The 25,802-nt window shown below is 48.4% G+C and overlaps 2 protein-coding genes across 6 annotated transcripts in view; one reads left to right on the top strand and one right to left on the bottom strand.

The window, feature by feature from the left end:
• The window catches only part of LOC105353610 (hemicentin-1-like), a 703,897-nt gene that overhangs the window by 139,325 nt on the left and 538,770 nt on the right, over positions 1-25,802 (bottom strand). The window lies entirely within an intron of this gene.
• LOC101165012 (ribosomal protein S6 kinase alpha-3) overlaps positions 1-25,802 on the top strand; it is a 54,408-nt gene that overhangs the window by 10,727 nt on the left and 17,879 nt on the right. Inside the window, exons 1-3 of one of the 5 annotated variants that reach the window (XM_023950039.1) lie at positions 9,774-9,903; positions 24,763-24,879; positions 25,228-25,309. In XM_023950039.1, coding sequence (XP_023805807.1) covers positions 9,862-9,903; positions 24,763-24,879; positions 25,228-25,309 — 241 coding nt within the window. In that variant the 5' untranslated portion in view covers positions 9,774-9,861. Of the gene's footprint in view, positions 1-9,773; positions 9,904-10,162; positions 10,334-16,152; positions 16,393-22,254; positions 22,380-24,762; positions 24,880-25,227; positions 25,310-25,802 lie in introns of those variants that run through there. The other 4 variants (XM_023950040.1, XM_023950036.1, XM_023950038.1 and 1 more) reach the window with 4 other exon arrangements.

Below are 25,802 nucleotides of genomic sequence, written 5' to 3'. Positions count from 1 at the left end.
CCTGGGGGAGCAGTGAGCTGCAGACACAATTCAATTCAATTCAATTCAATTTTATTTGTATAGCCCAAAATCACAACAACAGTCGTCTCGATGGGCTTCGACACAGCTGCACACGGGAACCATTTGGTTTATGGAGGTTTAAACCCCCCCCCCAATCCAACCCCCTTAATGCTGAGTGTCTAAAAAAATGCGCATTGGATCCCATTTTTAGAGTCTTTGGTACGACTCGTCAGGATTTGAACTCATGACCTTCCAGTCACAGGGAGGTCACTCTACCTCAAGACCACTGAGCTGGTGATTGGCAGGTGGGTAGACCCATGGTGAGAGTTCACCGCAACAGAACCAAAGTCCTGGTCCATCAGTCCACACTCCACGCTCTGTGCTCCTCATAGACCGTCCAAATACCTCTCCTCCTTCTTAACCTGGGGGGACACGCCCCCTTTCTGCCCTGAGAAGCCAGGAAGCTTGGCCATTAAACATCATGACAGATGTACGTCAGGAATGTTGAGAGGGGGTCGGGTCTGGACCCGGTTTGTTTCCTGACCTGCAGAGAACAAGAGCCCTCAGACGGACTCTTTTTTTTATAGTTTTATGCATGCACTAGTGCATTTAAGCCAGACTTACTCACACTTAGCTAATGGTTTGCTGTGATGGTTTATCAACTGCTGGAGAAACCAACTCCCACTTCTGCAGGATAACCGCTGTAAAAAAGTCCAAACCGGGTGGCTTCTGTTGCCTCTGGGACTCCGAGTCCTCTTGGATGAAGTCCTCCTTTAGACCGGCGTTGTTTTGGGTCCATTCATTTGATGAGCTCATCTCCTGCCTCATATTGAGCTCAACTCCGTGTTCACCTGTGGACAGGTGCAGCTGCTGCTGCAGATGCTGCCGTGCTTTCACTGGGAGGCAGGAGGCTGTTCAGCCGTAGACACGCCAGAAAGTTGTTTCCACTTAAATAAGCCTGACTTTTATCTCGCTGTGAGGCTCTTTCTGGTGTCTGTGCATGTGTGTGCACGTGTGTGCACGTGCGTGCACGTGTGTGCACGTGCATATCAGTGTAGGCAGACAGCACAGCTGCTTACATCGATTTTTAAATGCAGAGGAGATGGCTTATAGATCGAAATGGAGCTCAGCACTTATTACCTCACTCTCCCGGGTCTGCTGCACACGTGCATGAGCGCACACACACACACACACACACACACACACACACACACACCGACTTGCAGGGTTTTCTGCCTCCCTGCCTGCGTGTGAGGATGAATGCATTACAAAGCTGTTAATGGGTGAGCTATGCTGTTCCCGCTGTCCTGCGGCCGTGCAGCAGTGTGTGTCTGTGACTTTGTTTGTGCGCGTGCACAGCAGGTTAAACGGAGGTAATGAGGCAGCCCGGTGTCACGTTGTGCAGGATTGCCGCCTGCTGAGCCGCTCACTGTGAGGACCGGGTTCTGTGCAACAGAAGAACAGATCTTCGGGTTCTTGTCTGCTGAAACCGGTCGTCCACACCTGCATAAGGTCATACGTGATAAAAATGCAGGATTTGTGTTTGGCTCCAACAAAGCAGCCAACCACACAGTGGACATACATGAGCTATAACCGCTGACGCAGTCCTCTCCACGCTCCGCCTCTGCCAGCAGACGGATGCGCAGCTGCAACCGATAAACCCGCAAACTCTGTGAATCTGCAGAAAGTTCCGGACCCCTGTGTGCTTCACTCACTCTTTCATGCCACTGTTCGCTCAGTTTGACTGTCACTCCTGGGATCTGTTCAGTCTGAGGACACTGGAACAAGTCCTACTGGTACTGGACTTAAACCCTCCAGCAAAAGGTCCATGTTGTTTATGAAGGAATCCCTGCCTCATTTAGTGAGGACTTTGTAACCCTGAAGACTTGAAGAAAGGAATTGGTCACAGACTAGACCTCTTTTTTGAGGAGCCCAGCCGAATAGGAGCGTCCTTTCAGAAAAACTCAATCACTCCACTTGCTTTTGTAATAATTCATTCCTGATCCGTCCCGGTCCCAAAGAAAAACCTCAGCATCTTCATCTCTGCTGCCTCCAGCTCTGCCTCTGTCTCTGCATCAGAGTCTGTAAACCAGCGACATGGCTGCTCTCACCACACCTGTCCTTCATTCTCGATGACACTCCGGTCTCACATCACACCTGAAACCTTCCTCCACCTGTTCCAACATGCTTGCACACACCTCTCCCCCTTTTTCGCTGCTCTCCGTTGTGGACTGTTGACCTTAAGTACTTCCAAGTCCTCCACCTTCTCCACCCCTCCTCCCTGGAACCCAGGGGTGTCAGTCATACGGGCCGGTACCGGCTGGTTCGATCTAGGGTTGGGCGATGTCCCCTAATTTGGGCGTTGACGATGTTTGCTGTCAACCATCGGGATGGACGATGACATCGTCGGGGGGGGGGGGGTAATTTTTTTTTTTACATTTTTCGTTCTTATATAACTGCTATTCGTTATTTTGCTTTTTTCATTTTATTTCCCAACTAATGGTTAATCTGCGATGATCCAGTATAAACTGAGGGAAGTGACTTTAACAGAAAAAGTAACAAACAAAATAGAAAAGAAGTAGTCCGCTCCCGCACTGAACTAGCGAAGTGGACCGGCGGAGCGCGGACTTACAGCTTTGTGTTTGATGGGAAGGGGGGGGGGGTACATGAGCGGTATGCGTGAGAGATTTAAGACTGCGATCCGTCCCGCAGCTCTAGGGGTACTAGCTACCGAACTCAGAACCGGGTCTAAAAGTGTGTGTCTGAGCACAGCTCGGATCGTCAGCACACACACAGCGGTTTGAGCTTCAAAGCAGAAATGTCGCTCAGTCCTTAGAAAACATTCAAGCAATCACGTGGATTTGTGTTTCCAGTCGTGTCCCGACTAAATAAAGGCTGATGTTATTCTTACATGTTTACGTGCAGCCAGAATGCAGCGCCACCCAAAGCTAATGTTGTTAGCCCGTGTTAGCATACTGCTAATCCTGGCTTCGTTCAGAAAAAGCACTGACCACACGGATTAAAATTCAAATGATGAGCGAACAGGTGTTTCATAATAACCGTAACATTATTAAAAGCACGTTTAGAAGATCATCTCGTATTTTACCGAGCTGACATGTCAATATATATAGCCGCTCGGCGCTGTTATCGTTTTGTATTGAATTGTTACATTCAATAAAGTTTGGAAAAAAAGCCGCTCGGCGGAAGTTGTATCCCCTTCCGGTTTTCAAACTGCGCATGTGCGAATGATTTATTCCGACCGAAAGTGTGACCTTAGTGAACGTTTTTATATTCTGAAAACATTTTTCTGGGCCCATCTACACGGTTGGATTCTAATCCGACCATTGATCCCATCAAGATATTTTGTACATGTTACCGCGGCTTATGGTGTCGACGCGCATCGTGGCGGGGGCGTGGCATCACGATGGTGGTCTCTCCATCGTGATGTCAGTCACCCATCACGATGGACGATGATATCGTCCATCGGCACAACCCTAGTTCGATCAGGCCCGCAGGATAATTAGAAAGTGGAAAAATGCAAAAAAGACATGGCTTGGAAAACAAAGACGTTCATGGATCTGTTTGTCTGACAGTGGATGATCAGAATGGAGCAGATTGTAGTTTCTACGTAACATCTTTGGGATATTTTTGTCTATTCCTGATTCACAACAATTAAAGATATACTCAGAAATGTAGTTTTAATCTTTTGTCTTTATATTTGTCCTTCATCGTGAGAAAAATGCCACAAGAACATGTTAAAAACACTGGGGGGTTTGTACATTCAAAGACCTCCCAGTTGTGTTGCATTCATTCATTCAGATGGGGTGTGTGTGTGTGTGTGTGTTTTCACGCTTACACACTCTGTGAACCCCCAGTGAGGCAGAAAATGGTTTCCAGACAGCGTAAGGAACATCTCTGCCCTCTGAGGGACCAGCTAACATCTGCTGCCATCTGCTGCAGCACAGCTGTGTGTGTGTGTGTGTGTGTGTGTGGGTGTGTGTGTGCGTGTGTGTGTGTGTGTGTGCACCATATCATGTCTCCTCAGTCTGAGGTCACTCAGAGACCGACTGCCATCCCCACACACACACACACAAACAGCCTCATCTTCTTCTTAGTGTTTCCGTTTTGTGGGTTTTTGTGGACTTTGTGAGTCACAGTAAAATCCTTCAAAAACATCAAACAGAGATGACCCCAACAGCTATCATCAGCATGGGACGTGAGACGCTTGTATAAAAGCCCGGGTGTGCATGTTTGTCGGGTTTTTCCAGTGTCAAACGTGCCTCAGCGTGTCTCAGCTCTCTTTGCTGCAGGAAGATCCTGAAGCCCAATTCCCCCCAGAACGTCTCTAAGCTGTTTTGACCCTTAAACTGTCCTTAAAGCTGCTTTTGCCGCATCAGTCCAGCGTTGGTTCCAGTCCGACTGAAAGGGAAGCAGCAGGAACATCTGGAGGAAGTGTTTTCTGGTGATGCATAGATGAGCCACATCTGCTCAGCCAATGGGAGGCTGGCTCCAGCTGAAGGATCAAACGTGATCTGCTGATGTCCTCAACCAGCAGGGATGACAGGAGGACGCTGTGAGTTTAGCTGTGAGTTTAGCTGTGAGTCTTGGTTCCAGCTCATGGAGATTCTGGATTGTTCTGGAAGTGGGACCTCCAGAGCAACAATTCTAAGGATGAAGCATTCATTCATGGTCAGGACGTTAGGGTCATGTGTGATGTCACCCATGGGCCTCTACCTGGATGAGCTGAAGTCAGTTTTCCAGCCTGGTGACCTTTACTGTTTTGTCAGGATATGACATCACAGAATAGGGGGGTCAATACAGACCCACAGTTCCTGATTCCATATAAATCTAAGGAGCTGCCGGCTGTGGTTTATAGATGATAACTGGAGGCTTTTCTTTTTTTTTCCATCGTGGTTTGGGCTCATTTGGGGAAATGGCGCCTCTAAATGACTAGCTGATAGACATGCAGGATGTGCGGTCCACTTCCGTCTTTGGTTCTGTCCAGAGAGCGCTGTGACGGCAGAACCAGGTCTTTGCTGTCACGTGTCCTCTAACGGTTGCCAGGTAAACTTACCTGGTTCTGGTTTTCAAAGCAGTGTCTAACAAAGTGTTGGATGAAGCTGGGACAGCTGGTCTGCAGGAACTGATCTTTCAAAATAATAGAGCCAGTGCCAAACCCTAATGAAGTGATGGATGTGAGCTGAAGTCAGATTAAAAGCCTCATTTCATTATTCTGATGTGAATGGGAGGAAACATTTTCTGAACAGATGAGCCCCGTTATCACTGTTATTTATCAGTCCTTTACTCTATCCTGTGTGTGCACACGCATGAGCGCGTGCACACACGTGTGAGACACCGTGGCACAGATGGCGCTTAATCTTCTTTAAACCATCTGTGTTGACATTCTCTGGCGTCTTGGAACGCCCACACACACACACACACACACACACACACACGCACACACACACACACACACACACACACATGCTGCCCTCCCCAGCCCGCTCAGGTGAGCGTTTGGTCACAGCCGAGGGGGGGTCTTGACCTCTGAACTAGACCCCTGCGGCAGATCAGGCGTCCTTCAGCAGTTTCCCCTGGGCTTGGGCGGGGCTTTGGTTGTGGTCATCCGTGCGTCTGTGTGAGGCAGGAAGTGAGCGCTGACCGACCGAATCACCTAAAATGGAAAACTCCGCCCCTCCCACGCCGGCCGGGGAGGATATTGATGGATGTAGGGGGGGGGGGGGGGCGGAAATATTGATCCATAGGAAGCGTGTGTGGGGGAGGGGCCGTGTTTGATGTGAGAAGTGAAGTGAAAACGCTGATAATGAGTAAACAAAAGAAGACAACACATTTTTCCTGCTCCGTGTTCTGTGGAGGCATTTCTCTAGAACGGGCTGGGCCACCGTGTGTGTGTGTGTGTGTGTGTGTCTGTGTGTGTGTTTGTGGGTCTGTGTCTGTGTGGGTGTGTGTGTGTGTGTGTGGGTCTGTGTCTGTGTGTTGTAAATAGGGAATTGTGGGTATTATCCTTGTGAGGTCACCGGGGTTGATGATGTAATCTGTGTAACCCGGCGCCACTTTTCCTGAACGCCGTGCTTTCTCCCGGAACAGACCAATCACAGAACACACACACACACATACAAACACACACACACAGACAAAGATGTGTTGTGCTCATGAGGTTTGAACCGGACGGCTTCACGACCTCTGACCTTTCTGTCATTTTAAACCTACTGGAATGAACTACTAAACCAGTTTCTTTTCTCCTTTAGTTTTAATGAAACATTGTTCTCTTGTGATAAACGCCAAACCTGAAGGTTTCAAAACGTTGAAAACTGAAGGAAACAGATGATAATGATTTCAATAAAAACAAGTGTTTCTGTCTGCAGCAAAGGTCCTGATTTAAAGTGACAGTGGACCCGTAATCTAGGCTCTCCTGCATTATTGGACATGTAGATTCTGTGTGATGAAGCTGCTCACTGAAGATGATGAAGCTAACAGCTCAATGCTACATTTGTTAAAGCGTGAAAGGAAAACTGTTGTTAGTAACTGGGTTAGTTTAATTTGAAAGTGAAATATTTCGAAAATGAAAAGTGATTTTTCCTTCCCCAACTTGTTCCTAGAAGTCGTCTGTGGAACTTTTTCACTGCTTCAGAAAGAGCCGGATGTCCTGAGGTGCCCCAAAGGCCTCATCATCTGCAAACAGCAGGGCATTCTGTGGCTCCTTATCCCCCTCCCCAGAAATGATAGGAGTATGCCACACTGGGGGTCACACTCCTCAGCCTCCCTGGGAAAGTCTGCTTCAGGGTACAGGAGCAGACTGGGATTCAGGAACAGGCCCCTTGTTGTCCTGGCGGTGGACGGGCGAATGGGCTCTACAGCTCACACAGAGGGTTTCAGGGTTCACGGGAGGTCACCTATGCAGGCCACGTGTTTTTGGGTCTGGAGAACGTGATTGTTCTTCACCCTCACAGTGTTTGTGGGGAGGTGCTCTAGGAATATGGGGTTGGGGGGCCCCTACTGAGGTCTGTCTGGTTTCAGGGAAACCAGGGCTGCAGTTTGTATTGTATTGTTGGCACCAGGACAAACCGGCCCCAGGTGCATGCTCTGTCCTTTGTCCCCGGTTCTGTTGGCGAACAGAACTTCTGGGGCCAGATGGGGTCTGGTTTGGAGATCTTTGGATTTCACCTCTGCTTTTTGCAGATGCTGCCCTGTTGGCTTCATCCAGCCTGACCTTCAGCGGCTGGAAGTAGATTTAGGACCTCCAAGTCTGAGGCCGCGGTCTTTGACCGCTAACAGCTAGTTTGTTCTCTTTGGGGGGGTGGAGTTTCAACAGGAGATCTACAGGCAGATAGGTGTGATCTAGTCTACCTATGTCCATCTGTGTTCCTATCTTCTCCCATGATCATGAGCTCTGGGACTGAAAGGAGATGTTCTCACACAGCCAAAGGAGCTACTAGAGTAGAGCTACTGCTCCTCTGCATTGATGGGTCACAGTTGAGGAGGCTCCGGCGTCCAGATGTGTCCTTCATGCTTCTCAGGGGAGGTGTTCTGGGCATGTCCCAGAGGCCTCTAGGGAAGGCCCAGGATGCGCTAAAGGGACTGGGTCTCTGCTTGGAACGCCTGAGGGGTTCCTAGGGGAGGACCGGGTGAGGTCTCTGTGGAGACGGATGTCTGAAGATCTGTTAAAACTGCTGTTCCTGTGACCCGGCCAAGGTTTTCTGAAAACACACGAAGCCGTTCTGAAGCCACGGTCACTCACAGCGTTCACCGTGAACCTGGAAGCAGAGGAAAACTGCTGGATGCTCCAGGGAAGCCACTCTGCTCTGTGTATCACACATACACACACGCGCATACACACACACATATGTGTAAGTGTGTGTGAAGGGCAGAGACAGGAGGAGTCTTAAACTGGTTAGGAAGGCCGGCTCCGTCCTGGGCTGCACACTAGAGTCCGTCCAGGAGGTGGCGGACAGGAGGATGTTGGCTAAGCTAACGTCCATCATGCATAGCCCCTCCCACCCCCTACACCAAACTGCAGAGGGGCTGACCAGCTCCTTCAGCCCCAGACTGTTACCCCACAGGGCAAGAAGGGGCTACTGCAGGTCGGATGAGTGTCAGTAGTGTGAAGGTGTGGTTGGTGGATGAAGAGGGCTCCCTCTGCTTCTGCTGCAGACAATCACGGGGTTTCCACCCACAGTCTAGGACTACTAAACGGAAGGAAACACATTCAGCAAAATCGTTTTCACGGATCGGCGGATCTGTGGTGGTGAAGGAGGAGCAGGATTGTGATAAACTCTTTGTTGACCCGACTGCAGAGGCCAGGGGCTGATCAGACGCTTTGTTTCCCTTTGGCTTTGCTTTCACACTTAGCGGAACCAAAGATATCTCCCCCTGATTGCAGACTGATGAGTTCTTGGACTGATTATATATAAAAAACCCGCATCCTGTTTTGCCGTTGGAAGACGCTCTGATCCACTCTGCACCGAAAATCCCGGTCGTTCAGAGAGGAGCAAACGCTTTTCTAGACTTAAAACGGATGCTAGAAAATGAAAGGATTTCTTCAGTTTGAGGTTTGTAGTGTTGCAGTTTTTTTTGAAAGGTGTTAATTGTGTAGTCGACAAATGTATTGTCATGCTTTGTTTTTTTATGAGATTCTGCCCAAATGTCGGGAAGAAGTGACGGTTCTGTCGCATGTCTGACTGACACACACTGGCTCCAGAGCTGGCTCCATCCTCCTCCTCCTCATCTTCCTCTTGAGTGCCGCACACGCCGGTTTTCTCCTCCTTTTCCTCCCCTCTTTGTGTTTGGGTTTCCTCTTGCGTGTTCCCCGGTGTTTGAAAACCACATCAACATCTTTAAAAACAGCTACTGCGGTTGAGTTTTCACACCAGAGATGAGATTATCACGACTTCAACCAGCAGCACGTCTGCTTTTGACAGTATTGTGATGAAACTTGGTTTTCAGTTCCCCCTCTCTCTGGTGAACAGTTGCATTAACATGCTACTTCATTTTGGTTTCAGGAGCTTTTGGGAGAGCCTGTTTGACTCCTAAATAGATGTAAAGAAACACCCGAGTCCCCCACAGAGTGACGGGTGGAAGGGCAGGAGTGGTGAACATCTGCAGAGACACAGGGCTTCCCCCCCGATGTGTGAGATCTGACATGCAACACGGAGGAAACACGGGACGAGATCAATGATCGGAAACACGGCTAGACTAAAACGGACTAAAGCTCAGATCATGATCCAAACTGAAGTCAGCTGGAGGGAAAAATCAGCAGAAAAAACACAAAACTAGAAGCAGTTACCCGTTAAAATGTAAAAGATTTGATCTGGACTGGAGAAACTAGAACCTTTCTGCTGCACCTGATGACAAATGTCCCCGTAAACACGACGCTAACATGAATCCAACATGGATGCAGTTTATTTCAAGTCCTCATGATAAGACGCCTCCATGGTTCCTGCCATGGTGTGTGGGGGGTTGATGTGGGGTCACGTTTGTGTCTGCAGCTGTCAGTCAGGTTTTCTGCTCGGTCTGGACCAGCAATCAAAAGTGAGGTGTTTGAGGTCCACAGAAAATGTGGGAATCATCTCCGCTGGCTCAACAAACAAACGAGCGGAGCTGCAGGCCTGAGCTTCAGCTGGGTGCAGCTTGTTGGATGTTCGGGTGGAGTTTGGTCGGGGTTGCTGGGAGGGCAGATGCTTGCCTTCCTGTGCAGATGTTGTTGCCAGGGAGACAATGACAGGACATGCTCTAATCTCCCCGCCGAACAGCTGGACGGCCTTCCTGCGTCCCAGAGCAGAGTGCTGCAACGCGCTCCTCAGTGAGTCATTCCCAGAGTGGCCGTGTCAGAAGAGGAGCGCCATGAAGACGCTTTTATTTTACGTGAGGAACCGGCGGTACCAGGTAACACGCACTCGCACACCGACAGCTGCTCTCCGTGAGCAGACACCCAGCTCTGCTTTGGCAACAGGATCACACAGTCGTGTTTTCACAGTCTGAACCTGCACACTCTGACAGCATGCTCCTGTTTTTAGAAATCAGCTGTTATGGGAAATGCAGCAAATGTTTGGAAGTTTGGATTCAGCAGGAGCTTATGCGAGGCGCTAAGTCTCTGATCCTCTTACTGGACGGCAGCAGAACAGAAAAGCTTTCCTAACGAGCACAAAGGAGTCGTGATGGAGGCTGGTTTAGTCGGAAAAACATGCAGAGAGGCTGGAGCTCTGGGAGGACCTGCTGCTCTCTAGATGCTGCCAGCAGAACGAAGATTCAGTCTGACAGACGGCGACTGTGGACTCCAGGCCTCTGACCTTGGAGATGACTTTTGATGGAAAAGGTGGAGAGCGATGGGTGGATGGATGGGTGGATGGATGGATGAATGGGTGGATGGATGGTTGGGTGGGTGGATGGATGGATGAATGGGTGGATGGGTGGGTGGGTAGGTGGGTGTATGGAGGTAGGACTGTGTGGCTTTTCCCGTGACGGATCACAAGGCAGGAAACTGCTGGGAGACGCCCACCACAATGCATTTCTGGGTCACTGTGAGCATTGTTGTTCATTCCTGGTGGTAGGCGGATGCCTGTGTTCGGCAGCGGAGCCGCCACCCGTTGTCTGACTGTGTGTATGAATGTGTGTGTGACTGTGTGTATGAATGTGTGTGACTGTGTGAATGGGTCTAATTTTAGGCCCCGCTGCTCTGAATGTGAACTTTTCAGGAACTTGTAAGCTGGGATGGCGGCTGTGACCTTTGTGACCTTTGTGCAGCATCTCTCAGCTTCATGCGCTCCGTCCTGAGCGCTCCTTGTCCAGGTCAGCAGGACCGTCCCAGGCTGGGCTTCCTGCTCCAGCTTTGAGGCCCCCCCCTTGCAGTGATGTCAGGCCGCAGACCTTTGATGTCCTCTAATGGGGTCCAGGGTGAACGAGAGGGGGGGGATGTGAGAGGAGGAAGATGAGGGAAAGAGTGAGAGGGACAGGAACAGTGGGCCGACTGTCCAAAACATCCCACGGAGATGTGTGTTTTGGACAGATCGCCACAGGAACGGGGTTGGCATGGTGACGGGACGTCCCGTCTCAAAGTTGCTCCCCCCCCTGTCTAACAAATCTCTATTACTTTTGTTCCATATTTGTCTTTTAATTGACAGAAAATCTATTTTAGCAGAAAGTAATCCTTTTTTTATTATCTTAAACGTTTCTCATTTAACCCAACATACAGTGTTTAATAGAATTTAACGGTGTTTGATGCCATTTTAGGCACTTTCACTGCTTATTTTTCTTTTCTCATGTTCTTTTGTGCTTTCCCCCTTTCTGTTGACTCTTTCATGACTCTTATTATAGTTAATTCTAGTTAAACAGGTTTAGTTAAATAAATTTGTGATTGTCTATAGCATTCCTTTGGCTAACTTAGCTTTTAAAGTATTTTTTATCTTTTAGTTGTTTATTAGGGTAAAAAGTATAGATTAGTTATAGAAGCAAGATTCAAGGCTATTAGAAGGGTTCATTTTGTTTTAGATGGTTATATTTTTAGTAGGATTTTTTATTATGTTATAGTCTGACTTAGTTGACAGTTTGCTTTTTATTATTAAATATGACTAGTTAACCAATTAAACCCCGTTAGGGGGAGCACTGTTGTGATCACGTGACTGTTTATCTAATAAACACTCAAGAAAAACTGACCGATCCAACATGCAGAGAAAGTGAGCTGACCTCCTGACCCTGACGAGGCAGCGTTCACCGATTCCTCTGACGACCAGCAGCTGGAACCAGACAAAACACAATTCTGTATTTTTAATCATCTGTGCAGGGATGTCCAGTAACAGGATTCCTAGTTTCCATCAGACTTGTGTCGCGTTTCCTGTTGTCCCGTGGGATGGCAGCACAGGGTTGTGCTGAGGTCGGGTCAAATGGGCTCATTAGTTCATGCAGTGGAAACCCTCTTCATGCAGTGACGGCCGTTACCGCGGCGACCTGCCGCCCATGGAAACTTTACCACCAGGAAGTTTGTCGTCAACGTCAGTCAGCCTCTAAATCTATTATGGGGCTAAAGATTTGTAAATATAAGAATAGGGGGAAAGAAAGTCAGGATTTTTAAGCAAGAACTTGTTTATTTCCCTTTGTGTCTGTCAGAAAAGGGTTAAAGTTTAGCTGTCAATCATTTTTCAGTGGCATCATTCTCTGTCCTTTAGTTTTCATTCATCTAAACATTTAGACATTAAATTAGCATTCATGTTTTTCCTTTAGTATGTCACATTTTTACAAAACTTTGTTGAAATTACAAATCATTTTCTAGTTTTTCCATCTAAATACAGACATTGACTTTTATTTGTTTCCTTGAACTTTTCCATTTGATTTTGAAGCTTTTAATCCTAAATGTATGTCTGTTTGAGTGTTGTTGGTTATTTTAGGCACATCTTTCCGCTCCACGCTCCTCACTTTAGGGAGCGGCTCGGACCAAAACCAAAGGTTTGTTGAAAAGCTGGACTAGAAACGCAGCTCCCCCATTTATTTGTGTTCATATTCCATGAGGCTGAGCTAACGTCCTCAGGGAGGTGGGAGGAGGCTCACTGCGGGGTTCAGGTTTCACCTCAGGGACGTTTAGCGGAGCCATCACCTGAGGACCTGAGGGCTCTGGAGGCTCAGAACCAAATTAGGCCAGCATGCCTTTTCTAGAGTCAATTTGGTGGGAGGAGCAGCTCTGAGGTTTTTTTTTTTTTTACCTGTGCAGGTTTCACCTTTAGGTCCAGGGACAGGAGAGCTTCACATGTCCCCGCCTGTGCTGCTCTCCTCTCCTGAATCCTGTCGGATCACTGAAAGCCGAATGAAAAGCTGAGGTTGTGTCTGCATGCAGAGCTGTGATCCAGGATTTCATCCTGCCAGCTCCTGAATTAATGATGACGTCCTCCCTCCGCTCCTCCTCATCTATTCTTAATGCTCCTCGCTTTCTCTGAACCATGAAGTTTGGATCATATCCGCCTCCCACATCTCCTTCCCTCCTTTTTTTCACAAACGTACACTTTCTTGTTGCATCACTCAGACTGTGCTGCATTTGAAGGAGTCCTTCCTGCCTTTTCTGAAGAGGGAAACAAATCCATGACCTTAGCTCAAAATAATGGGAGTGGATGTCAAGAATGAGACAGATTTATGATGGAAGTGGATCATTTTCAGCCTTGAATCACTTTTCACATGAAGACTGATCAATGATTGATGGCTATACTCCAGTTTTCTTTTACTCTAAAAGAGTGACAGTGCCGGACAAACCTGAACATTGCCGTATGACAACGTTTCTTTACTTCACAATTTACTGCAGGAGTAAGAAAAACAACTTCATTCAGTAGAAAAATGAGGCTCAGCTTCCTTTCTGCCAGCGTTTAAAATCTTCTTGCAGTCTGGAAGATTTAAAATCCTTTGTGTCACATCTGAATGATCCCCTCCTTTCTGCTGCCTGAGGCTGGATTTCCTGTCAGTGCAGCAGGACTTTCTGCAGATTCTGTCCTGCACACAGACTCTGACCGCTGTCCAGAACCCGCCCCCCCCCAAACCAGCCGGACAGTCATAGTTAGGACTTTAGTGCAGAGCTTCAGTGGTTGGACCTAACGTTGAGTTAGGACGCCTGAAGGACACATCTCCGCCTTCTCCTGTTTGGTATCTGAGCCCCGGGGATGGGCGGCGGAAACGCACTTCTTCTGTCCAACCTGACAAATCCTCCTGGTCCCTGTGTGTGCGCATGTGTGTGTATGTGTGTGTACGTGTATGGTGGCCAGCCGGCACGTTAATTTGATTGCGTAACGGGCTTAGAGGGTGCAGATTGTCTGGAATGGAATCCTGTTCACTCAAACCATGGAAACCCCCCCCCCCCCACACACACACACACACACAAACACCCCCCCTCACACACACACAGACGTTAAATCTGAGGCGTTTAGTTGATGCTCTTACCCGCTGTGAGTCAGGAGGCTGGAAGACCCATCAGACATGGCGTGTTGGGAGGACGCACACAGCAGCGGTGTGTCTGCTGGTATCACTGGAGACACAGTTGCATTTATTTCTGTTGTCAGGGTTGATAAAGGGAGCTGGACACGCTCTCATCTCTGTCTCACCTTGTTGGCCACAGTTAAATTCCCCCTTTTTTTTACTCACAAACGCACCAAAAATCTCTCTGAACAATTAGAAAATAGAAGCAGAATGATCCAGAATGAGAAAAGACACAAAGTTCTGTTGCTTTGAGCACAGCAGACAGATTGGTCGGTTTGTGTGTCATTTGTGAGGATGTCAAAGTTGTCCGTGATCATTTGGGGATCAAACCCTTTCAGCTGTGCCGCTGCGTCCTTCAGCCCCGTCCGTCTTAGCTCTGGCGTTGGTGGAAAGCAGAGCGAGGAGGTGACAACAGGTGGAGGTAATCCAAGATGCGTCACACATCCTGTCAACTGCCCCCCCCCCCAGCATTGTGTACATTGTGTAAGCGGGAGCAGTGGGCCGGGACAGCTGGGGGATTGGGTCTGTGCTGGAGGGCGTCCTGCCGCGCCGCAGCGGCGTTCAGTGGGTCGTTTGGTTTGTGCGTCAGCGTTTGTGTACATATGTCTGCGTCAAAGAGGCAGATTTTCTAGAAGATTTCACGACTTTTTGCTCCGGGTGAACACCGTTCCTCTGAAAACGATGCGAGAAAGAGCGTTTTTGTCTTTCATCAGAGCCTTCCATGAAGATGGGAATGGAGCAGAAGAGGCAGCCTACTAGAACACAAACTTCTACGCTGCTGTTGGTCAGCGGCGTGAAAATGTTCACAAAGACAAAGAGCACTAGCATCAACGCTACCTTAAAAACAGCCCTTCAAAGGAGAAACCAAACCTCTGTGGGATGACGTGGTCCCGTCTGTTCACCTCCAGGCTGCTGCATTCTGGGTCAATTTAAGATCCTGGGGTTCTAACAGGAAGTGTTTTACAGGAAGTTCCCACTTCCCTGTAATACAGGAATGACATGGCTTTGAGTGAAACTCACAGCTGGAAAAATTGGAGAAACCAAAGGAAGGAGCATGTGCAGCTTCTCTGCTGAATGAGGTCTTTATGGCCCCACATCTATGGGATGTTCAGGTGCAACATCAGGAGGGGGTTTGGAGACCACCACGGTCACGTCAGAGAAAGACGCTGCGCCACAGCCTTCAGCCGTCCGTCAGTCGATCCCACCGAGGACTGATGGACGGAGTCAAGGGTGATCTGCAGCTCAGAAGAATCTGGAAGGTCCAGCATCAGAAGATCAGATCCTCCGTGTGCAGCGGAGACTCAGTCTGGGTTCTGGATCCTAAACCAGTGAGATCCAACAGATCCCGTCAAGAACCAATAAGTGATTCAATCATCAATCATCTTCTTTCTGAATCTTTAGGACTGAAATGTATTGATTGTTATGTTAATGTTGTTTTTTACTTTAAAAAGGATCTATCTAGTATAAATATCATCAATATGTTTAAACTGATGGTTTACTTTATTTGCACTTGTTTGAAATGGTAGATTTACAGGATTAACCAAAGTTACTCAGACTTCAGAGGAGGCTGGTCTTTCCTGAAGTTCATCTGTGTGGTTTTTGGTTTTCTCATGTTGTTGATGGTTTTATAATTACGATCAGCATCGGCTCTTCAATTCAAACTATTTATTCTTAAATAAATGGGTTTAACTGAACGCATTTGAACATTTTAGCATCTTGACGTCCAGGTTTTTATGAACTTAAAGTAAATCATCCACCAAACGTTTCAACATTTAAAAAGAAGCTGAAAGATTTGAAAAGCTTTTCCTGTTTGTTCATAAAGAGCATCGGTAGTAGAAGCAGGAAGGGGCTGAACGTTAACACGTCTGAGCGGTTGAAGCAGCTGAGGACGTTCAGATTTACGGTGCAGAAGAGGGTTTTCCCGCCTCCAGCTGACGGACAGGGGGGGGGCACGCCAACCAGCCGGCCGGCCGATCGGTGCTTTCCTGAAGCGGTTTTTCTCTCCTGGTGTCCTTGTGGGGATCTCCAGGTTCATCTGGAAAGCAGAAGGTCACAGCTGCATGTTCACGCGTTCAAGAGGGAGGGGGGGGGTCCCACTTCCCATCCCGGTTTGGAATTACCCCCCCTCCCTTCCTTTCCCAGCCTGTTCTCCGGGTATTCCCTCTCTCTGCTCAGACCCCCAGCGCCTCACTTCATGCCACCATGACACACTTTGCGGCCGCGGCGCCGTGCGTGTGCGCCATCGGCGGCCTCATCAGAGGCCTGAGGAGCAGACTCAAGTCGCTGCGGCGGCTGTTGCTCACCCGCCGCCGTCCTCGCCCGACCCGGAGCTTCAGAGGAGAGCCCTTCCACAATCCTGGGCTGGAGAGCTGGAAGCCTGTGGGCTCCTTCCTGAGCCGTCATGCAGCAGACCCCCCCTGTGCGGCTGTGAGTACTCACTGGGACCCCCCCAGCCCCCTGCATGTTTGAGGGTCCCCCCCCCGCCTCTGACAGCTCACAGCGGCAGAGGTTCAGCTGTCAGCCGGGCTGTGGTTCACGCTGCCCTTCAGACAGATGAGCGTGTCGCCGAGGTTTAGTCTGCTCGTGAGTGACAGTCACAGGGCTCGCCGCCGTGCACGTGTGTGATTGGCATCAGGTCACGGCGCGCTTATCCTCTCCTGCACTGGCGTGTGCCGCCGTCAGACCTTTGTTCCACGTAAAGATAACAGTTTGGACGGCTGCAGTCAGACCCGTTCCAAGTCCTCCCGGAGTGTCGGAGGACTCCAGCTCCAGCTTTTTCACGGATCAGCTGTCACTCTCAACAATAATAAGGTCATCGTCTCCGCTTCCCAGCAGCTGTTGTTGCGTAAGATGAAGGTGGAAGCACGAAAACATCCTGAGGCCTCGTGAGTTGGTGATGAACTCAGGTGAACATGTGGTTGAAACCGGATTTTTAGCGTTTCCTGCAGGATGTTTGCTGCATCTGTCACTTCAAACCGATGCGGGTTACTCTCTCCTATGGCTTCATTTTCAGAAACGGTCGTACTTCTTCATGTCCTCTGCATCTGGGGATGGAATAGAATAGAATAGAATGCTTTACTGGCAGCCGTCGTCTTAATGTGCATCTGGAGACACAAAGGTGTGGGGTGTGGTGTGTTTAGGAGCCTGATGGTTCTTGGACAGCAACTGTTTTCACGGCTGTGTGGGATCTATGGTCTATGATGGCAACAGTCTGAATAAGTGATGACCAGGGTGAGATCAGTCGGTCAGGACTTTTCTTGGCTCCCCTGAGGCGGCGTGAGCTGGAGATGTGCTCCAGGGGGGGCAGAGGGCAACCGATGACCTTCTCGGCCGTCCTGGTCACCCTCTGCAGGGCCATCTTGTTGGTGGGACTGTCCCAGGGGCAGAAGATAAATGAGAACAGGTTGGTTTGGGCGTTCTCTCCTGAGAACCAAAGACTGACCGTCTGAGGCACTATTGCCTGAAACGAGCTCCGACCAGGACTGGAGCAGAAAAGCTGCTCGTCCACTCCATGTTGACCCGGCAGACATGCTTCCTGCTCCTTCAGATCCATGCTGTGGGCATGCACACCAGAGTTCACCTGCAAGTCAACAGAGATCCTCATTCTGAAGAGGACCACGGTTCTCCTGTTTGGTCCGGATGAAAGTTATCACCCGACCTTTTTGGCTCCAAAAGGGATTCTTTTATTTTGTTGCTTTCTCTCTGTTTGGACTTTTTATGCATTAAAAAAAAGTTTTAAGTTCACAAGAAGACTTTAAGATGAGATCAAAGCAAAAAAAAAAACTTTCAAATGGAGAGAAGTCAGAATGTTTATGTTGTATTCCTTTTATTTGATGTTAATTATAAAATGCTGAGGAAGGTTTTTTCGTGGAGGTTCTGTGTCCTCCAGCTGTTTTATTAGATGTATGTATTTCCAAAAGCATCCATCATTTCTGTGACATTTTAACGTTTAACTGTAGGACTCTAAATAAACACAGAGTGCAGGAAGTTTTTCCAGCGTGAGCATAAATGTGAAGGCTGAGCGGATGAGTGACGATGCTGAAGGTCAGGAATGATGAAGCTGCTTTAGTCTGGAGTTGTTCTTATCCAAAGTGTGAACATTATCAAAACCATGCTGGACTGCATGTGAAGAAGCTAAACGTCGTCTGAACTGGAATGATACTTGCAGCTGCGAGTTTGTAGGATCTCTGCAGGATTTGAAGGTTTTCGCTTTTACTTTTTAAAGAGTGAGAAAAAAAACCTAAAGACCAGTAAGAAAAAAACTGACAGCTTTCAGAGGAAAACAGCCTGGCACAGGTGAAAGGGTGAGCTCTGCAGCGGTTGTTGTGTAACGTCCTTCTCTGGATCCCTCGTCTCCATAAGCGCTATGAGTTCTGGATGCACAGACTGGCAGAAGTGGTCCTGAAGGCCCCCTCCCTGCAGGCTCGGACCTGAGGGGGGGGAAGCAGGGTTTGTGTCAAGCGTCTGCTGCTCATAACTGCATTACACCGCTCTCTGGGAGGCTCTAACTCGATCTGAGGAGGTTTGCAGGAGCGCTCTAACCCGCTGATGTCCACTTCTGCCCGTCCCAACACGGTGATGAAAACCTGCATCGCTTCATGGGACCAGTTCAGGAGCAGGAAGCATTGAAATGCTTCAAAAACTCACTGAAACCTACTGTGACAGAAGGACAAAGAAGGTGCAGCAAACGGAGGAAAAAGGAAAACATGCACAAATACCCTTTTCTGATAAAGTGACTATAAGACAGAAAATACGTCTGAATTTCCCGCCGACTCCAGAACTACTGAAAATTGAACAAACATGAACATTACACAAAGACTTTTTATGAATCAACTGTGTTCTGATGACAAAACCTGCATAGTTTAGACAAAGAAACACACAGAAATACATGTTTTTTTCTCACAACTATTGTTTCAATGCAATGCATTATGGTCTATATTCGCCAATCTAGTGAGCATCTATGCACACTGGTTTTTCGCAGAGACTTCTGGGAAATTTCCAGGCACTGGATTTTGGAATTGTAGATTCAGACAGCAGTAGAAAATGGTGAGCACTCTGTATAGTGAACTAAGTAGTGAGTAGTGAAGGAATTTAGACCCAACCAGAGGCTCAGTGTACTGAGGGCAACACTCCACCTTCGTTATTAGCCATCAACATGAGGAGACGCTCTGATGTTGATGACTATGACACATCAGTAAATCCAAATACCAAAGGCTGTCACTATGACCCGAGTTCAAACTCAAGTCCTTCAGAATCTCAGCATCAACACCACTTATTCTCCCTGTGTGGAACCACACGTACACTACATGTTGAGCTATTTCTTCCGTAGTCCTTTGAATGAGTGGGAGCAGCAACACAAACTGTTGTGGCGCCAGAACAACATCAACACAGCTCCCTGAATTTAAAGGGAGGAGTTCCCGTTTGGTCTCTAATAATGGCTTTCTCTCCCTGATTTTGATGTCAGTGAGTTAAAAATAAAGCAGCATGTCTACATTTTCACGGCACATTTGGAATTCTTTGAGTGTGGTGAGATCAGATAAGCCGTTCGGAATGAGGAGGAAGAGTTTTAGTTGTTTTTGTTTGGCGGCTCCTGCGTGATTTGGTTTTTAAAAAGGCTTCCCACGTGGAAGCAGGAGGACGCTCTGATTACTGTTGAACTTCCAACAGAGTATTCATCATTTCATACAAATAAAAAACATGCAGCACTAGAGCCGTCCCCCTGTGAGACCTGAACCTCTGACCGGGACCAACAAAGCTAGGACCTGGTCTTTCTCCTGATCACAATACTCTCTGTCCAACCCTTATGTAGTCCATAGACTACAAAAACTCTCTCCTGAGAAAGTAAACAGACTCTGGTTTGAAGAAAAATGGTCTCATCTTTAGTCTTACAAAAACAAACAAGGGTTTTTTCTTAGTTTGAGAAAAAGTGTCTTAATTCCTTCACTACTCATTCGCTTCTTTGTATGGCTAAACCATGAGCCTTAGAAATTTCCCAGAAGTCTCTGCAAACAGCCAGTGAGCATCGATGCCCAGTAGATCGGCAAATATAGACCACAATGCATTCCGTTTGAATAATTTTGTTCAAAAATGGATTCATATCAAGTCTTCATAAAGAGGGGCTGCTTCTTCTTCTTTCTATTAACTCGTGTCCACCAAGTAAATCTGGAGAATCTCGCTCCATTCACAGCTCCATTCATTCCCATAGACCAAAGAGGTGGTGCCGGACACAAACTGCAGTTATTCATTTCTCCTCCATGATCACATTTGAAACGCTTCCGTGAACTGAATGGGAACGGGAACGTCAAAGTTCCACAACTTTCAGCGTGGGCTCAATAGATGCACATTTGATTGGTAAAGCCCAAAAAAAGCCATAAAGAGTTGAGTAAAGACGCACGACTTTTGAGCGCCCAAAACGCGCATTTGCACGTGTTTCCATATCTGTTCATCCGAAGTTTCCCTGGAACGTGCGTTGCAGAGGGGGGAGTGAGCGTAGCTTAACCATTAGACCCAGAGTGCAGATGCCACTGTTTTACTTTTCTCCCAGTAGGTGGAAGTATATCATTTTATCATCGGTTTACATCCACCAACCGATGAAGGGATAGTTTGTGATCCATAGAAAAGAGAAAGTCCTGTGGACTTTACAGTGTTTTCTACGTATTGTAGAGCATCTGTGGCTGACCTTACGCTGTCGTTTTAATCATTTGAAGTGATTGGATCAGTGAGGTGACGGTGTTTATAGTCATCACACAGGTGGGAACCCTGCTTCTGCACCGAGGAGGTGCTGCATGAGAACCAAAGGAGCCGATTCTTATCTAGAACTCTTGTCAAAGCATGTTTTTGGCAACAGCTATAGCAGTGGAATTTAGTGAATGTTGTTCTTCTCCTGTGAAAGTGTGCAGCATGAAACCAAACTAAATGAAGGCATATTTTGGAAGTGAGTCCTCCTGACTCCCTGACTGCCCAGTGTCAAAACTTCAACTTAAAAAGCAGTGAAAGAGGTTCAGCTGTTCTCGGTTCAGTAAAAAAACACTCTTACAGGTTTTTCTGTGTCCACACAGTTGGTACATTTTGTTACAGTCTATCAAATCGTCCTTATTTTGTCATATCTGTTGTTGATGTTGAAGTTTTTCTGAGTCATTTCTCAGGAACCTGTAATCAGCTGAAGAGTCTCTGAGGAGCCAAGTCTTCATGTTGGGGATCAAACCTAGAATTATGCAGTGAATGATGAACCGCTGCAGGTGTTGGTGTTCAGCGTCCTGCTCAGCTGTGCAGTCAGGGAGCTAATTGTCTTGAGCGCGGGAGGCGGATGGATTGAAATAGTCTTCAGAGGAAGAAGCTGGATGCTGTTGAAGAGCCTTCATGAGGAAGATGCGTGCAGGCCGGCGTGGAGCTCTACCTGTTGGCGAGCTTTCCCTCTCAGTCCAGTGAATCAGAGGTGCTGCGAGCGGCCTGTCGCCTCAGCTCCGATCCTCCATCTGTGTTCTGAGTCACAGACGGCATGATCCGATGTGTCAACACTCCCAAACGTTCCGCATTGTCCTGAACACGGCGACAGCAGAGGGGATGACGTGCTGTGCTGACGGGCTGAGGTGTTTGCTTTATTGTGCAGAGACGGTCGTCTTTTTCTGTTTATTAACGCTTGATGGACTGAACTTCACATCTTTATCCAGACCCAGCATCCGTTTATCTGGAAGCTTCACTGAACAGCTCTTTAGAGGGAACTTTGAGTCTTTAGATGAGTCTCCTCTTCCTCTTCCTCTTCCTGTAAGCTGTCAAGAGGATGTTTGCTAACTTTCCTTCAGCTTGTTGTGTCATTAGGTTGACACATGTGATGAAGTGGTTGACCTCTTTTTGTGCAGCTCTCCTGGTTGGTGTTTGACGGGATTTCACCAGCTCCGTGTGAAAACCACGAGCTGCTGTGGACGACGGCTACTAGAAAGTTCTGTGCTTTTTGAATCAGCGCAGCAAACAGCCGCCTCCCGCCTCCCGCCTGATCAGGCAGGAGGCAGGAGGCGGAGCTGAAGGTGGACGGTGTTTGAAAAAGGTCCTGCAGGCTCTGACCCCAATAATGTCGCAGGCGAGAGATGTTCTGCAGAACCCCCCCCCCCCGACTCCGGTTCCCATGAGCAGCCAGGGAAGAGGGAGGTGCGAGCCAGAAAGGAGAGGTGAGAACAGTTCAAACAAAGATAGAAAAAGCGAGAAAGTAGGAGGTAACGAGGGAGGAGGGAGGAGGACATCTCTCTCTGGGAGAGAGACGTGTTCTGTCAGGGACGAGCAGAAGCCGCTCCTTCTCCCTGCTGTCTGTTCCCGGGAACATGATAACGCCACGCAGCTTTAGACGCCGCCGGGACTACAGGACCCACAATGCACTGGGAGACCTGGCAGAGAACGAGTGCGTGGCCTGGGATCATCAGGTATTTGTGGGAGACGGGTGTGGACTTGTTGACCTTTTGACGTGCTGGGATGGCTGAGGGCAGGAGATGCTGGAGCAGGAGCTGGAGGGGGGGCGCTGCTGCAGGTTGGACGCCGTGTGTGGACTTGGGTCATTCAGCGCAGGGGGCGGGGGGCAGGTGCTGTGGGTGCTTCCAGGACAACCGCATGGCCATCTCTGTGTGAGTGGTAGTTTCCCGCAGAGCGCTGACGAACACTCGGAAAGCTGGCTCAACCTGTTGGTGAGTCACGGAGTAACCGGGCGTCCATCATCCTTTGGACTCAGGGTTTCTGATCCCTTCAAAATAAAGCCCAGTAGTAGACTTCCTGTGACCAAACAGTGCCGGACCGGTTCAGACTGGTGCTGTTTGTGGAGGATGAGCGCACCGAGGCCGCACCCTGTGTTGTCATTCTGTAGCTGCAGTGCATCATGGTCTAATGAGGCTTTGCCATCGATCTCTTGACGTCTCTAATGGCTCACATTTCAGTGCTGCTAATTCCCTTTGTGTGTGGGCGGGTGCTCGCTGCAGCAGCTGACTCTGGGATAACGTGGCGTCCACCTCAGGCTTTAGGCTGTTTTCAGCTCCTCCTGTGTCAGGCAGACGTTCCCTCTCCTGACGGAGGAGCTCCATCCAGGTGATGTGGTGATGGGCTCCGAAGATGCCAGAATGATGAGATGATAGCAGGATTCTTCAGGGACTGGGTCCAGTTTGAATCAGCTGGTACTCCTTTGTTGAACTGCACTGTGACGAGAAAACAAAAGTAAAACAACAGGAAGGACATTTGAGTTGATCTGAAGTCAAAGAAAAGCAGTCATTTCAGAATAAAATGATGAAGTTTTAGTCTGAATCTGACAAGCAAAAAAAAACTTGGAGGTGGTTCGAACAGTTCAGGAAGAGTTAGTTTCAGGGTCATGTTCTGTTTCTTGTTCTTTGCTGACTCTGACTTTAGAGAAAAATCCAGCAGATTAGGAGGTGTGGAAGTCATAGAACAGATAAAAGTGTACTGATGCTTAGGTGTGGGAGGGGGGGGCATGCTCATTAGAAAATGGATGGAGATGCAAAGATGAAGACGTTTCAGAAAAAAACAAAGAAAGTTCTTAATAGTTCATCCAAACCCTCCATCTTTGCCTTTTGAGAGACAGTGGAGCTTCAACACAGCTTTGCTTAACCCTTGTGCTATCCTATGGGGTCCAGATGACCCCCCCTTACATTGACGTGTTCTCCCTACCATGACAAAGGTGGATAAAGGTGGAAAGATTTCATGTAATCCATGGACACCAGTGAAGATCACAAATCATTGAAGAATAAAGGTTCAGAGCACTGTCTAGTGGGTCTAGATGACCCAACTCCCAATGTTAACGTGCCTTTACGGGAGTTGGGTCTTCCAGACCCCACAAGACAGCACAAGGGCTAACAGCATCTGAGGTCTTCACCTCTTAAGAAAGAAAGATTGTGTTTGCTGTAAACAGAAATATTAGCGGCAGGGATCATGTGTGAAGCATTTCATTTTGTCACACTGCTATTGTGTAAAGGTGAGCCACACCTGTGCTCAGGTGGGTGTTTATGTTCTGCTGAGGTGGAGTGTCCAGCCGTCCCCACACCAAGACCCCCGAGGATTCACGCTGTCAACAGTCCACATCACATGACCCCAAAGACCTGCGTTCTGTGCAGGTTCTACGTTTTGTCCAACACAAGAAAAACTCCACAACTGTTTGTGAAAGCGTTTCATCTGAGGCGTTCAGCAGGATTTCCAACAGGAAACCCATCTGTTTCACTTTGAATCTTGATGGATTTCATTCATTCTCCAACCACATTCAGCCTTTTCTGCTCAGTTTCACACCCGCCGTCCTAAATAAGCGTCTGTTTGCTCAGACGTCTGCCAATCCAAAGCTGTAGACGTCTCTGGCAGCCTTCTGATGTTTTTCACATATGTTGGTGTTTTTAACAACCGTCCTAAACTCTGTCACTGAAGGTAGCTTTGACATGGAGCATGTTCAGCACTGTTAGCCCCTGCAGCTGTCTCTCACCTTCACTCACGAAGCTTCAAATTCAGCATTTTGGCTCATTATTACCCAGTTTTTCTACACAATCTTTGATCCGGGAGGAGAAACGGGTTCTCATTTAAAACAAACAAAACATTGTTGAGCTGTGATTCACTTCAAACACACAACCGTGCAAGAGTGTAACTGCTGTTTCATCCGTTTACAACAACCCTATCAGAAACTTGATTGAATGAGTTTAGCAGAAACGTTCTGATCAGTGAAATGTCGTCATTTTGGGGAGTTCTGTCCAGTGAAACAAAGCTGTCAGACTGCTCAACCAGGCGGGAACCGACGCTCATGTTGTGCGTCTGCTTGTGTTGCAGGATGATGCGTCCATCAAAGAGATCAACATCACTCATCATGTGAAGGAGGGGTCGGAAAAGGGGGATCCTCGGCAGTTCGAGCTCCGCAAAGTCCTGGGACAGGGCTCCTTTGGCAAGGTGATGCTCCGTGCACGTGTGGCGTGCGCTGGTGTTGAAGTATCCGTCAGCCGGTGCGGCTGAGAGCGCCTCAACAGTGAGGGGTTCATTTCCTCTCCGCTCCCGGTCATGTTCCCCTCGTGGTGGTGCTTGAGAGACTGTTGCTACGGAGACGGGGGGCGTCTCTGTGAATGAACGGTTGCTCTGCGTCGGTCAGGGTGCCTCTGCTTCTGTTTGTCCACATGAGGTGGATCTGGAAAAGGAGGCCAGCTGAGACAAAACGAGCCTGACCGACACAAGAACACAACAGTCTGCCCCCCCCCCCCCCCCCCCCCCCGCCCCCGTTTTGAACGAGATCTTTCTGTTTAGGTGTTTCTGGTGAGGAAGATCACCGGGCCGGACGCCGGTCAGCTGTACGCCATGAAGGTCCTGAAGAAAGCCACGCTGAAAGGTAAAGCGGGTTCAGCCTGGTTCTTCTATGTTTGTTTGGGGGGTCTTGGAGTCCCCGTGGTCCCACAACAACCCCCTCAGGAGGATGTAGGAGACTCTACAGCTGCTTCAGTTTGTTTTTTTTGTTTGCTTTTTTTAACTTGTCCTGTCCAACAGCTGGGCAGACAGATGAGAGCTGAGGGCCTCTTGTGTTGGACATATTTTACTTTAACAAGAGGGGTTATTAATCTTCAGACAAACCAAAGGTATGTCTGGATAAACCCCTTTTGTAATTGAGGCCAAACTTTATTAATTTCAATCATGTCTGAAAATCTTTGGTGTTGGACCGGACGGAAAAGGAAAGAGGGGAAGAAGAGAGAGGGACGATAGAGAGAGGGGGGGTAGGGGGTGATAATAGGAGGGGAAGGGGGATAAGACCATGAAGCAGCATAAAGCAACAAGTTTACTGGTTGTTAATCATTATGGTAAGGTTCAAATGTAGTACAATAAGGGCG

This window comes from Oryzias latipes, chromosome 20, assembly GCF_002234675.1.
Source record: "Oryzias latipes chromosome 20, ASM223467v1".
Taxonomy (NCBI): domain Eukaryota; kingdom Metazoa; phylum Chordata; class Actinopteri; order Beloniformes; family Adrianichthyidae; genus Oryzias; species Oryzias latipes.
The sequence above is the reverse complement of the archived record's forward strand: the minus strand, read 5'-3'. Positions and strand labels throughout refer to the sequence as shown.